Raw genomic sequence first — 14491 nt, 5'->3', positions numbered from 1 at the left:
TATTTTAATTTTATCTTGCAAGACAACAAAGCGAATATAGGGCAAATGTAAGAGGTATAATTATATAATAGACTGCATAAAATTATATAAACAGAAATTAGAGTAGATAGTTCTCTTTCATAAAAACATTATTTAACCAATAAATATTTATCCACGTTTCAAAGAGTGCTATCGGTACTTCTCAAACCATTTCCGTGAAGACTGTAAATAGTGCAGTTCCCTTTAAATTCAGTTTATAGCTGTTCGATTCTTTTCCCGGTGTAACTAGTATGTTAAAACTAAAACAACGAGAACAACTACAAATAGTGACACGTATTTTATACGATACAATTTTAATTATTTAACAAAAGCAGAATATTTTTCTTTTTCACAAATATACTTCTTGTTTTATTATTTGGTTTTAATCCGGCAGTTAGTCGGGCACCTGCATTAGGGGTCTTTGCCCTTCAATCTGTGAAGCGCTGTGTGCTGAGTTCCAGTGCATCGTGTCTGTAGAAAGACAGACTGTAGTAGGTTTATATTAGTACATTATTTGGAATGATAAATTTGGATAGGATACTAAGGATTTCTTAGTATATCTGTTCAATTCAGAAAATGAAAGTAGTCGCGTTGATAAGGTAACATACATTACTGTCAATTTAAAGTTCTTAAGACATTTCTGAATTAGTCAAATAGTAATACTATTACCTTTACATTTAAAATACATAAAACATGTCCGTTATTATTGGTTTTGTTAAGGTGCGATGACATTTTCTCCTTTCTGTAAGAAAGAACTGGGTATTGCAGGTATTGTATTACGATTTCAAACTCCAGAGTGTAAAATCAAGATGAAAATGCCATTTATATATTTAGACTATATAAAGATTTGGTTATATGTTTTAAAGTTTTAATTTCCCACACTTTTTACATCACAGAAGTATAGAATGATAAACAACAGGCATGCACTTTAGCGATTGTTTTAACATTACATCTGTTTTTTAATGCTAGAAGAAAAATGAACCAAATCGTCTTCTGGAAATCTTTATTTCTCAAGCTGCAGGGTTTACCATTTAAATAACACAAGATAAACTTTATGGAAACAAGTTTTCCTTTGTAAAAAAATGCATCTTCCTTTGTAAAAAATGCAAACATCTGTTGAGTCTTTGTTTTTTTAAAGCATTTCATGTACTGTACACATTAGTTTTCAGGCAATTCCATAACACCAAACATTTTCAAACCATCTTCTGTACCAGAATATCATCATTCTTAAGCCTTTAGAGTGTTTAAACTCTCCTTTAAAACACTTAACAAGTTATTGTTCCCTGCACAAACAGCATCTTTCAGGGTGCACAACAGGTGATTTCAGCTTAACCATTCTTAAATAACTTGTATACTTTTTATTTAGTGGTGGGAAAGACAGCTGCTACAATATGATGCAGTGTGTTGCTGCTGGACATCAGATAGTGGCTTTAGCCAATTTACGGCCTGCTGAGAATAAAGGTGAGCCTCATATATACCCACCCCTTATTTATGAATTCTTTTTTCTCATTTTTGGACAAGTGACATTATTACAGTCATAGTGTATTCATAACCTATAAAAGCAACATGGTAGTATATGATTTTAGAGAGTATAATGCTAAAATGCTAAAAATATTAAGTTACTGTCATGTGAATCAGTTAAGCATAACATCTTCTAGACAGTTATTTCAATGCTAATTTTTATCCTTATAGTATTTGCAGTAATCATGAGCAGATGAAGATCTGTAGTTGGGTACTACCTGTTTTTTGCACAGTGCTTGCTATGTATCTTATTTCTTGTTTTTGTCCTATAGATGAATTAGACAGCTATATGTATCAGACTGTGGGTCATCAAGCTGTTGCCTTGTATGCTGAGGCCATGGACCTGCCACTTTACAGACGTACTATTGTAGGAGAAAGTTTGGATACTGGAAGGGATTATAGTGAATGTGAAGGGGACGAAGTTGAAGATCTATACCACTTATTGAAGCTTGTTCAGGTAATCACTAATTGTTTTTTTTTACTTCCAAGGTGGAGAACATGATTAAAGTTATGCACAATCAAACCTTATTTTGTACCTGAGTAATGGAACAGAGGTCCTCATTTAAACTTCCATTACTGTTAGTACAGTCTTAATACATTTTCTACAGTCTGCTTTTCTGCACGCTAGTATATCATACCGGAGCTAAAAAAATATTAAGATGCATAGGTTGTGATTATGTATTCGTGTAGTGCAGGGTCTTTAAAAAACATTTTATTCTATGTTCTATATAACCTTTACTGCATTAGCAGTCAGGACTTTTACATGAGCCTTTTAAAAAGTAAATATTTTCATATGTATCTTGTTGACTCAGAGAACTTGTTTTTGTTTTCTTGTTTTGAAACTCAAAACTGTTGCCCTCAAGAGTTCCCGTGTAATGTTCAACTCAACTTTGGATATTTTAATTATTAGATTTATAGTTGTCTTTGGGTTATTGCTGTACATTAGGGCTGTATGCAGAAAACCTTTAGTTGTATTCTAAGAGATGGAATGCATTATAAGTCTTTCAAGATACTAATTTAACTGTTACTAAAATAAGTTGTTTTCATTTTGAAACATATTGTATTTTGTTATATTTCAAGGTTATATAGCCACGGGCATGTTCTTATGTATTTAAGATACCCCCCACAAATGAAGAATCACTGGATTTTCTGATTTGGGAAATATGTTGGCCTAGACCAACTGTGAGACAATGACCTATAATGACAATGTGAAGTCAGTTTTCACCCTCAAAATGTCAACTTGTAAGAATGATAAAATCAGTAGTCCTTACTTGAAAACTCTGTAGGTAATCACTCAAAATCACCAATCAGACTACTGCGTCAAGATGAAACTGCATTTTTATTAAACTAGTTGCTGTAGAGCTTTGTAGAAACTGAAACACTTACAGTCTTTGTCTGAGCAGGGTTATCACAAAAAGTCAAAAGTCTTCTTTCAGAACTAGTTTTATTTCATTCTTCTGATCACCTTATAGACCATAATCAAATGCTTGAGAATTCTGTAGAAATGTTGGGTTATATGAAGACAGTTTATGCTCACTAGAAATGACACTAGGTTAGAAATAAAAACATGTGTCTTGCCGAAGTTCTCCTTGAAACTACATGGTGGGAAAAGGTATTCACATCATTTATGATAATATAATTCTATCTGTGGTTAGCATTAGGATTATCCAAGAGAAAGCATTAAGGGTTTATCCAAGAGAAAGCATTCACAGTATGCTTCTTGGTAAAAGTCTTGAAATGGACAAATTCTGCAACAAATGGAATAAAGTACGTACAGTAGTAGCACATGTGGCCCTATGCCTCATTGTCACAGAGTATAGATTCTAGTTGTATATGTGCATAGTATTTGGTTACCTTCTTAAGCAGTCAGTTGATACTTATCAATTACAGCTTATTGCAGTTCAGAAAATGTCAGCCTTCATTCACATATTGTAAAACTTAAGTTACTGTCACAGTCTTGTAGCATTTAATAGTTTTTTCTGGACCTTCTTATTGAGATTTCAAATAATGACATTTAAGTTAAGAGCAATTATACGTTTTGAGATCAGTTTACCCATTTTCTAGCTCAGTTTGTTTCACCTTGCTGTTTCATGTGATTACAAAGCAAATGCAAGAAAGAAATGTTAGAAAAAATCACTTTATGTGCAGTGCGGCAGTGTTTTGGGACAGAAAAATGGGTGGGTCATAAATTGAAATATAGGTTTTTTCTCTGATGATTTCTGGTGGAATAATCCCTTTGAATTCTGAATTTACCAAATTTACTTCTGCACGAGGAGTGCTCCATACATATAAAAATATAGGCCAGCTTGATTATGAAGGTGTACTGTACGTCTAAATTGCAAGAGAACTCCAGAGAAAGAGAAAATTACAATTTTTGTATTTGTTTACGTCAGAAAGTGACTGGAACTTCTTAGGAAGCAGTATTTTACATCATAATGAAAGCAAAGTATGCTTGTTTATTATTTTTCTGCCACTGAATCTTTCATGTGAGATTCTAAAAAAGCACATCTGTAGACATTAAACACCTGGTATTTCTGTTATACAGCCCAAGTGCCCTTTACACTAAATGAAAAATAACTTCCAGCCTGACAACTTTCAGATGAACTGGCCCATTAATGAATTTCCTCCATGTTTAAGTCTGTCTGTTAAGTATAAAAATAAGAAATGACATCCAAGTAATTTTAATCCTTTTTAATTTATATTTTATAGAAATTGTTTGCTTGTGCCACAAGAAAATATCAATTCATACCAAATAATTTATAAGAATTGTGTTGGTTTTGTCTGTTTGATGGATTTCTGTCAGGTTTTAAAGTATATTAAACACTCCTGGCACTGCTCACCTGATAACTTGCAGCTGGGAGTAAGCTGCTTGTGAGCACACTTCCAAGAAAAGAGGGGTTTTGTGTCAAAGAAAACTGCTGCCCACTACATTAAATAAAATATACCCCGGGTTTCTTCTCACACAAACAACATAAAATTTTCAGAGGTTTTCGCTTTCCATGAGAAATTGTCTGAAATCATGTAAACAGAAAAAAGCTGTGTTCCCCCTGTAGGTGTGTGAAAATGTGTTCATTCAGACTTGGCCCTGTTGTGGTAATCCAGAATGAACAGAGACAGGCTGGCTGGCGGTGAAGGATGGTGAACAAGCCTCAGGGCTTTTTTTCCTTTCCCTGATCAGCTTTGGACCCTGTGATTGCCAGGTTTTCCTAATTTCCCATTTCCAGGGCATCACCGACATGACCTCTCCTGCTAAGTAGCAAGTTGTGGGACTTGGGAGTGTCTCTCACGGCCTAGGAGATAGGCAGCCTCCGCGCTGTTTACAATGCTCACAGTGAACTGTGCACTTGCAGCAGAGTTTGATAAACACACATTTCCTCCCTTTATCAGTGAGATGGCAAAATGAGAAGTATGAGTTTCCAGTTTTACTTATTCCCTTCAGCGCTTTTCCTGTTTGAAAAATAAAGTTTACTAATTGGGGGTTGATCTTTTCCTGTTTGAGGCTTAAATGCTGGAAGATGGGGTCGACGGAGTTTTGCTGCTTTATTTGTATATTTCTTTTTAGTTAGCACAGCTTACCGAACCTTGTAAAGGTTTTTTTTTTGTTTGTTTGGCAAAGACCACAACACTTTTTATAAATGTATTTTTTAAAGTTTTCATAAAGAAAATGTACCCAAGCTTTTGGTGCTTAGTGTTTTATGCATAGTTCTTAAATAGTGTTGGTTAAGAAAATCTACCCACACAACAATTCAGAATTTCTGTTGTTATGTCTGCTTTGTGTTCAGTTTGCTGTGAAAAATTATCAACTTCAATTAAGAACAATATGGGTTAATCAGCTATTTCTTCACACGAAATGAATACTTTAACACCACTCATGATCTATTCAGGAGGTGTGATTTTTTAAAGATTCATCCCAGCAGAATTAATTAATTTTTTCCCATCTCTTTATTTATAGTTCTTGAAGTATGGCACAAAAAATATCTTATACATATATTATTTGTTCAGATGTTGTTGTGGCTGTTGAATTTACAAAACTTGTCTCTGATTGTGAGGCAATAGTGCCACCTATGGTCTTTTCTGTAAAACAGTTGAGATTTACTTCAGGCTTTTTACAATGTAAAACTATATTCAAGAATGCTCTTTGAAGTAATATATGTTTTAGTTATTTAAAAAAATAAAGCAATAAAAAATACATTTATCTTTATTCCATTTTCTAATGTGGAGCACTAAATTGTGAAAGTCTTTAAATGCCTCAGACTATTTTCCAATACCCAGTAGTAATTTTGGGTGAATATCAGCCTTTGATCTGTGTAATCTGAGAATGATACAAACCATGCAGTCCCCTGCTAGTCTCCAGATGAAGTTGATCTTTGAACTTGACCTTCGAAAGAAAAAAAAAGTGTTTTGTTAGGAGAGAGCTCTTTTGTTCTTTTAATGTAGGCCTAATCCTCCAAAATCATTGAAGAAACGTATGACTTTAGAGATTGCTGTTTTTTATTTGTGTTAATAGATACATGTAAATAATAATGCGTTCCAGCTTAGTTTTTGAGTGATTTGCTGTGCCTAATTATGAATAGTTGTCTGTCTGCTTGCTCTCTTTTTGCTTCTTTTTTAAATTTGTCTAATTTTTAATTGAGAACCCCTGAACTCACGCCAGAAAAAAATAAATCCTGGAGTTATGTACATTAAGCAAACTCAGAATAAGATGCTCATCTGCTCTTTAAAATATAGCAGATGAGATGAATATCAAGGTTAATTTAAGTTAAATGAACAAAAGCACATATCTCAGAAGCCTTTAGCATGTTCTAACTTTGAATATCATTTAAAAGTAAATTGCTACAGTGGGACAATTTGAATTCCCCTTGACATGTATACAGAGACAGTGAAATCTTTAATATGTTCATATTTTATTCCAGGTTTAATGAGGTTATTTTGCAGCACAAATGAGAATTGTGCTTTCATTGATTAATTTCAAAGTAAGTCACCTTTATAGAGGCATCAGCTATATGAATTAAATACTAACTTTTTTTTCTATAAGAATAAGTGTAAATTGCTGTCACTCTTCTTACAAATATGTGATCTCTGAGTGAACTTGAACACAAGCTATAGAACTAAACTGCCAGGTTCTAATAAAACCACATTATTGCTGTAAATAGCATAAAACAATTCTCTGAAATAAAGTATATGAAAACAAATTAAGACATTACAGAAGACATGAACAACATATGTAGTTCATCTACAATTACATACACACTTTTTATGCAACAGCATTGAATTAAATGACATACATATTCTCTTGAATTAAAAACAGTTAAACTTTGAATATACCATTTTAAGTTAATTAAAAGAGATAGGGTTTCTCATTCATGAATACATATATGCTATTAATCTTCTTACAAATAACGGTTGACAGCAAAATGACATGATGACTCACATACCAGTATGGACAATTTCTGATAAACGTGCTAGTCAAGCCTGATCAGTTGTCTGACCCCAGTAACACATGACTGTCAAGTCCTAGATAGCTGTGAGATTTCCCCCTGCTGAGTAGTGCTAAGGTTTTCTTAATGTTCAGTGATTAGAGCACTTCAGAAGTGATATAAAAGAAAGACAATATTCTGAAAGTGGCTCTTCAAATGTAGGCGATTTAGATTTTAGAGTCTTGCCTGAATTCAAGCTGAAGTTAAATGAAAGCTGTGGTTCCAGATCCACTATTTCCTTGTACCTTTCCATAGGATGCATGTGTGAGCTCAACAATAGTTTTGAAATTTTGGTTTGGTAGGAAGGATATAATTTTTTATTTTGTCTGGTCATGCATGGCACTTCAGATTGGAGTGAATATTTGAAAACCTAATGTTGCCTATGCAAAACATTTAATGTTTTTAACTTGTATTAAAGAAAAGCAATTGAGAGTTCAGTGCACCAGTGAAAATTAGCTTGACTTGAGCCTAAACAGAAAAAATGCAATGCTGTTTTGGCTGATTTTCGAAGGCACTGGAATAGAGGTTTAGGTATGGGAGCGTTAAAGAAAAAAGTTAAACTGGTTCTAAACCCAAAGCAAAACAACTAAACAGAACAGGACTAAACAGAACTGTCCAACGAAATGGTCAACCCGTGAGCAGATTAAACAGCACTTATTCTAAAATGTAGTCTACAGTACAGTAGTGTGCATATTAAAATACTGTAGTTTATGTAAGGAGCTTACAGACGAAAAGCACACGTCCATTTTAGATGCATGGATATCTAAAAAAATCAATGTGTCTTATACAAGAAAAAGTAACTCTGCAGTAACCAACATGGTTGCATAATTAAAACACTAGATCAAAACCTTATTTCTTTAAAAAAGTAAAATATATAGCGTTTTTTGCGCAAAGCCCTTGATAAATAGTACAGAAGCTATGCGCTTCCCTGCTGTGTCAGTACATCTAATCAGAAAAACACTAGTAATGCACTTCAAAGGAGAGCGTGTTTACATGAAAATGAATTTGAAGCAAAGAGTGTGGTTATCTGAAGGTATTTTTAAGAAGTTTTGGGACAGATGGGAATGCCTTTAGGCTGTTCTGGCTCATAAAGAAAAGACACCATAGTAGTGGAACATACAGTAGAGTAAGATGTTTAAACAGGACTTCTTAGGTGGTTACACCATTATTAATGCTTTCTGTACAAAACAACATCTGAATACCTATTTTTATATTGTTATGATGTTGTTGGAACCCACAATGTGAAAGGTAACTAGATAGCTTTATGGAACAAATTACATGAAAAATGAAACTTGTGGGTTTTTTTGTATTTTTAACATTACAAAAAACATTTTTTTATTTCAATTTGATGATGATTAAAGGAGCTTGATTAACAGTCATGTTATGGGGACATCTTTATTTCTCAACCTGAGATGTATGTTTGATATAATATGAATATTTTGTGAATAAGACATCAACATTAAACCAACCATTTAAAAAGAAATTAAATGAATAATAATAATAATAATAAAGTGCTGTGCTCGTTCTATAAACTTTCACTTATCTGCCTGAAGGAAAAAAGTACATACTCTTTGGACTGCTGAACACCTTGTGTGCCTATTGTATTTTTTTATACTGAATACAACCCTAACATCCAGGCAGTAAAAGGATGCCATTGGTTATTTAAAATGTTTTGAGTGTTTTTTCTTTTGCAGTTGACGCAAGTTTCATTTTTCATTGCTTTTCTCTTTCTCTGAAAGGAAAGGGACAGAATGGCATGTGCACTAGTGATGTTCTGTCAGGCAGGTCAAGGGTTTTTTGTTACAAGATAACAATTTTGCATCTCCTTCCGCTGTCAGGCTAAAACAAGAACCTTTGTTTTCCCTCCTATTCTGGCTGTTCATAGTACCACAGAGGGAAGCCTATGCTTGCGCAGCTACTCATGTTATTGAATCCCTGGCATAGTTAGTTAGTTAGCTACGTGATAACAGTAATGTGGTTGGCCCACTGCTTGTTTTTATCTCTGAACAAAGTGCTCTTCTCATTTTTCAGATATACATATAATTGCGAATGGTACAGATGTATCACATTCCACTTCATAAGATTCATTTAATTGTCCTTATCTTGTTTTTATTTAAATTATACATGTTTGTGAAAAAAATGAAGAGTTTTTTTAGTACTGCTGAATGAAGTTGAACACTTTACCTGATGTAATGCTGACAAGATGCAGTGGTGGATGTGGCCCTTCTCAGCAATTGCAGCAGTTAATAATAAAGTCTATATTAAATTGGGTCTTTGTTTAACTCATTCATGCTTGGAAGTCATAGAATTGTATGTCCTTTGGTGTACTTTTTGTTGGTTTGAGCTCATTAGTTCATATGTCTCCTATATATGGAGCTGATAAAAGGGACATAATTATTATTACTGTAAATGGTTATACTGTAGGTAATAGCTATGGTAGGGCATGACCATCATACATTTATGCATCTATAATAATAGTAAAGTAGTAATAATAGTAAATAGTAAAGACAATGAGTAAAGAACTGGCATCAGTATACAGTTCTGGAGATACAGTAGGTACTTAAAAGTAATCCATTACAATTACATTTAGTAGCTCCTTCTACTACTCTACTTGTATTCCTATTTGTGCAAAAAAAATGATTTTGTGACCATGATATTAATATGAATAATATGTTCAGGATAGTATGCCTTTTATTTTTTGCTAATTGCATGCATTTGTTTGATCGTAATAGAACAAAGCATACATTGTGTTCAACCTAGTAATTTCAAGTGACCATAAACCCTGGAACAAATTCACTTTATATAAATTACAGAATGTAAAACCTGTATTTGGTTGCATATCCCTTGGAGGCAATAACTGCATGAAGTCTGCAACCTATTGAGCTTACCAAACTCTTTCTGTAATCATTTGGGAAGCTTTGCTGCAGCCACTTTTGAGTTCTTGCCTATTCTTGCCATATTCTGATTTCAGTGTTTCTTCAGCATGTAAAATATTTGCTCAGTCGGATTTGAATCTGAGATTGACTTGGCCAGTCTAAGATTTTCCACTTTGTTCTCCTGATGAACTCCTTGGTTGCATTGGCCATATGTTTTGGATTATTGTCATGCTGCATGGTGAAGTGCCGCCCAGTACTTATTGAAGCCTGTTTCCTCTTCATAAGCAGGCAAAATGTTTCTGTAAACTTCAAAAATGCACTCCTCTGCTGCCGTTCTTACTGACATCATCCATAAAGATGAGTGAGTCAATTCCAGCTTGTAAGGACATTACCTGCATCATTCTTCACAGATGTGGTGTTCTTTGGAGCACCTATAGTAACTTTCTTTCTCCAGACATTAATAACTTTCTGTCACTTTGGTAGAGGTTACTTTGTCTTAACTGGTCCATGAAACTTTGTTCCAATAATCTCCTCTCTTCTTTGTATGAGGACGTTTTGGAGCATGATCAAAGCAGGGTTTATTGTTAGAATTCGTTTTATCACTGTTTTAATGCAGCATATTGTTCTTCATACTAAAATGATGCACTTTGTATTTCTGCCCTTGAAGATTTAGACAGTTTTTCAATTTTGTGTTTGCAAGCAGTGAATACACAATTCCCACTTATCAAGGTTAAAAGAAATGAAGTTGTCATTTCATGTCAGGGTCAGGGTGTGAATCTAAACCAGTGGAGTAAATGGGTACGTTTTTGAATTGTTTATCATGGATAAGGATAGCATGATGTTACAGATTAACTGGCAGTGTATTGTTTTCTCTTGGTGTGGAGTGCCGAGACAGGATCTATTAGACACAGAAACATTTCCCTCAAATGCTAACAGTCCCACAAACATTAGATAAAGAGCCTTGCCTAAAGCCTTTGTAATTTGTTTGTGTTTTTCTGCTTAATGTACTTTGCTCAATCGTGTTTAGCGATGATGGAAATAGATAGCCTTATCTCTGCTTGCCAAGGGCACATGTACCACTAGCTGTACATTGTTCCACAGAGTTGAGATTTTACAAACCCAGCCACTAACATGAATTGTAGACATAGCTTGCAGTTATTTGCATTAAATATTCCAAAAACAGGTTGCTTTAGAATTTCTTGGGGTACTATCCTTAAAAACGAATGTGCTTTGTTCTGCTTTTTGATCATTTGCTGCAACATGGTGGAGTCTGTTTTTTTTATTTCATGCTGCAAAAAAGCTTGTCAACATTTATGACTAATGTGTTATAAAGGTGAACACCTCTTGATGTGATCTGGCGCAATACTAAAGGGATGATTATATTTTAGTTTTGGAAGATTTAGATTTTAGATTTTGAGGAAAATGCGAATGATATATTTTATTTAGCAAAGAGACAAGAAAAGACAAATCATTTGTTCAAAAACAGTGTATACAATTCCCAATAGGCACCAAGTGGAGAAGCCATCTACCAGTCTGAAGAATGGAGAACGTAGTCATGGCTCCTTTGAGAAGTGCATTTCATGGGTAAAGCAAGTGTAGTGAGTTACTATTTATAATAGAAAAACATACCATCAGACATTAGAAAGCAGAATTTCCAATACCAACATCCACTGAACAAGAATGAAAGAAAGTTCTGGTGAAGCCAGGCTTTCTTCCAACCAGAGGTCCATACAAGGACATCAGTGACCTTTCTAATTATATGCAGTCATGGTTTACACAACTCTTTCGGTCATATCAAAATGGAATTTGCAATTAGGGCCTGCATATCTGACAATTATTCCTTGATAGAGTGAGAGATGTGATAGATGTGGTGGTATAGAACAAAAGAGGCACAGCAAGTAACCTGGCTTGTTGAACGTCCTCAGTATGTTGAAAACTAGGAATGGGTTTGTGTTTGTGAAGATCTGTTACTACAGTAGCTGCTGCTGTTGCCGATTCCTCCCTGTGTTCCAGCTGCAGTTGTACCACTGTCGTGATCTGATGAGCTCCTCACGTTATCACCTTTAGTGAGCAGATCTAACAAATTCTGCAGTGCTAGATTAAAATCATGCTGTGATCTTTTGGCTCTGCATTGAAGCTCAGTGCCCGTTTGGTTAGAGGCAATTCTTTAAGCAACTGTGGTCAAACAGGACATTTGCATTTCCAGTCGAATGTCATATCTACACTAATCCACCTGCAGAATGATTTTGTATTCTGGTTTTCTAATACAATTTAAGTTGCTCTGGATGATCTGTTTTATTTGTAGTTTTCAATGCTCCTTGTACTGCTTTTCAGCTTTTTCCTCCTCCTGTGCCATAAAAATGATGCATGGGTGAGTCATGATGTGGGCTGCCGCAGCCACACAGAAGAAAATGCCCGTCTATTAATAACCTTTTCCAAAGCTTTCTTCCCTAAATTTCAAACTTAAACACGACATGAAGAGAAAAATCTGTATTTATGCCGCGGCCAAGATTCGCATCATGTCATTGATGATGAGTTTCCTTGACATACCGTTGTATATCTGCTCTTCAACGTTTGGAATTTTACTAATAAAAAAAATTGACTTGGTGCATATTGAAACAACAGGGGTCCATGTATTCAGTATTACAAAGAAGAAGAGAAATAGAGCTATGATATTTCAGACGGTTAATGTAACAGGAGGACTGTTAAAATCATATTGTGCTAAGTCATTTGCTGGAGGTTTTAGGGCCATCACAGATGACAGTGTTATGCCCTTAAGCACAGTGTCATTCATTTTACAGATTAATTAATTTGGCTTCACATTCGTTGTGCACAGTCATAATATTGTATGATCCAATTTAATGTTTTAGTAATGCACTATTTTATGATCACTGCAAATCATTACCCAAAGCATCTTCAATTCAAAGCACAGTTAGAGAACTTTAAAAAGAAAATAAAAGTTTAAGGGTATTTAGTACAAGGATTAAGTACTGTAGCATAAATGTAACATAATTGAATAATATTTGCTATATATAGAAATATACTGTATGTACCAAATAATGAGGATTTATTTTCGTAAGAGAGACTAAACCAAAGAGGTTTAAAAAGATACTTTATGTCTACAGGCTTTATTATTGTGTAGAATGTGCTTATTTGCTTTGTGTTTTTTTGTCTGTGACTCAAGGTTTGTTTTGTGAAACTGTATTTGATCCATTATGTGAATTAAATGAATTACATAAAATGTGATTGAGAATACAGTGTAGGTTAATCAATTTAGTTGTTTTTCTAACTATGACCTTTAAAAGGAAGAAATGAACAGGGGCCATAAATTATTAATATAACTAGGTGATTATGCATTTCTGTTTAATGATAGATATTTACTTTAAATCAAATTTATTCTTGAAATACTTATTATTCCTGATTATTATTTGTTATATATTATGTCCATGTGTTTATGTAAAGTAGAAATAATATAACGATAGAATGTATCAGGAACTGCACTGGAATGTACTGTAGATTACCAGAATTAACTTTATACAGTGCTTTTCAAGTTTGGGTTCTCTGTTTAACGTATGACTTCTTTATATTGTCAAGTACATAAATCTATTTTCATGCAAGTAGCTTAATTTAATGAATTGAACAATTAGTAACAGAGGTTAATGACTTTATGAAACTAAGTACTTCCATTGATACAGCAGAGGATTTAAGAGGCCTGGTCCAGTGAACAATATATTTTCATTAATGTCTTTCCTGTCTAATGTTGGAGAGATGTGGCAAATTGTGAAAGACACAGAGCTTTTGCTTTTGTTTAGTCTGGGCTTTGAGGCTTTGTGTCCCCTGAAAGGCAAGTGACGACTTTCTCACTTCACTGTATACTGTTCTAATTTTTTTTCAGGAGTTAGACTAAAATGACTTTAAATACTGGAAACGTCGGACAATGAGATACTAATCTTTTAATCATGTAACTTAAGGAAGTCTTTATTAAACTGTCAATGTGTTAGATGTTTTGTTGTTGAGATATATTTAGTACTATTTTTGTAATTCTTGTAAGAAAAGAACAATGGTTATTTAATACCTTGCCATTTAATTATTTAATTTAAATGTTTAAAACTGAGGAATTACCTTTCAGACAAGTCATCTTTGCCAAACATGAAAGAGACCAATTTGAATCACATGGGCTTTAGCTTGTTTGGCTTGCCGTCTCATAATATATCCTATTAAGTTACTAATAAGGTGGTACTGTATCTCTTTCATGAAGAACATTACTTTTATCATTGCTTTTACATCACTTTCCTTATTCACTCTACCATAAAGCTGACATTAGCCTGTACGTACACATTTATAGATATCCAAATGTCATAAGTGAATCTTATCATGAGTAATCTCTTATGAGATGCTCCCTTATTAATCATGACCTTTTCATTAAAAGCCTGTTTTGCCATGGCCTGAGATGCATCATTCTAAAGGTGTTAACCAGCTATGAAACTTTAAGATAAAAACTTCAAGTAGTTTGAAATATGATCAAGATTTATGTTTATAGGGTCATGTAAAGGGAGCTAATATGTTCCTGAGATAGCCGTTTTCTAGATTTATGCATTC

General features: G+C 34.0%; 1 protein-coding gene across 2 annotated transcripts in view; it reads left to right on the top strand.

Annotated features, from left to right (window-relative positions):
- Window positions 1–445: 445 nt before the first annotated feature.
- The window catches only part of dph6 (diphthamine biosynthesis 6), a 76242-nt gene continuing 62196 nt past the window's right edge, over window positions 446–14491 (top strand). The window contains exons 1-3 of one of the 2 annotated variants that reach the window (XM_088648344.1): window positions 446–617; window positions 1385–1479; window positions 1812–1996. In XM_088648344.1, the coding sequence (XP_088504470.1) occupies window positions 595–617; window positions 1385–1479; window positions 1812–1996 (303 nt within the window). In that variant the 5' untranslated portion in view covers window positions 446–594. Of the gene's footprint in view, window positions 618–665; window positions 787–1384; window positions 1480–1811; window positions 1997–14491 lie in introns of those variants that run through there. The other variant, XM_088648345.1, reaches the window with a different exon arrangement.

This window comes from Lepisosteus platostomus, chromosome 10 (genome assembly GCF_059453375.1).
Source record: "Lepisosteus platostomus isolate fLepPlt1 chromosome 10, fLepPlt1.hap1, whole genome shotgun sequence".
NCBI lineage: Eukaryota > Metazoa > Chordata > Actinopteri > Semionotiformes > Lepisosteidae > Lepisosteus > Lepisosteus platostomus.
Note: the sequence above shows the minus strand (reverse complement) of the source record. Positions and strands in the feature narration are given on the sequence as shown.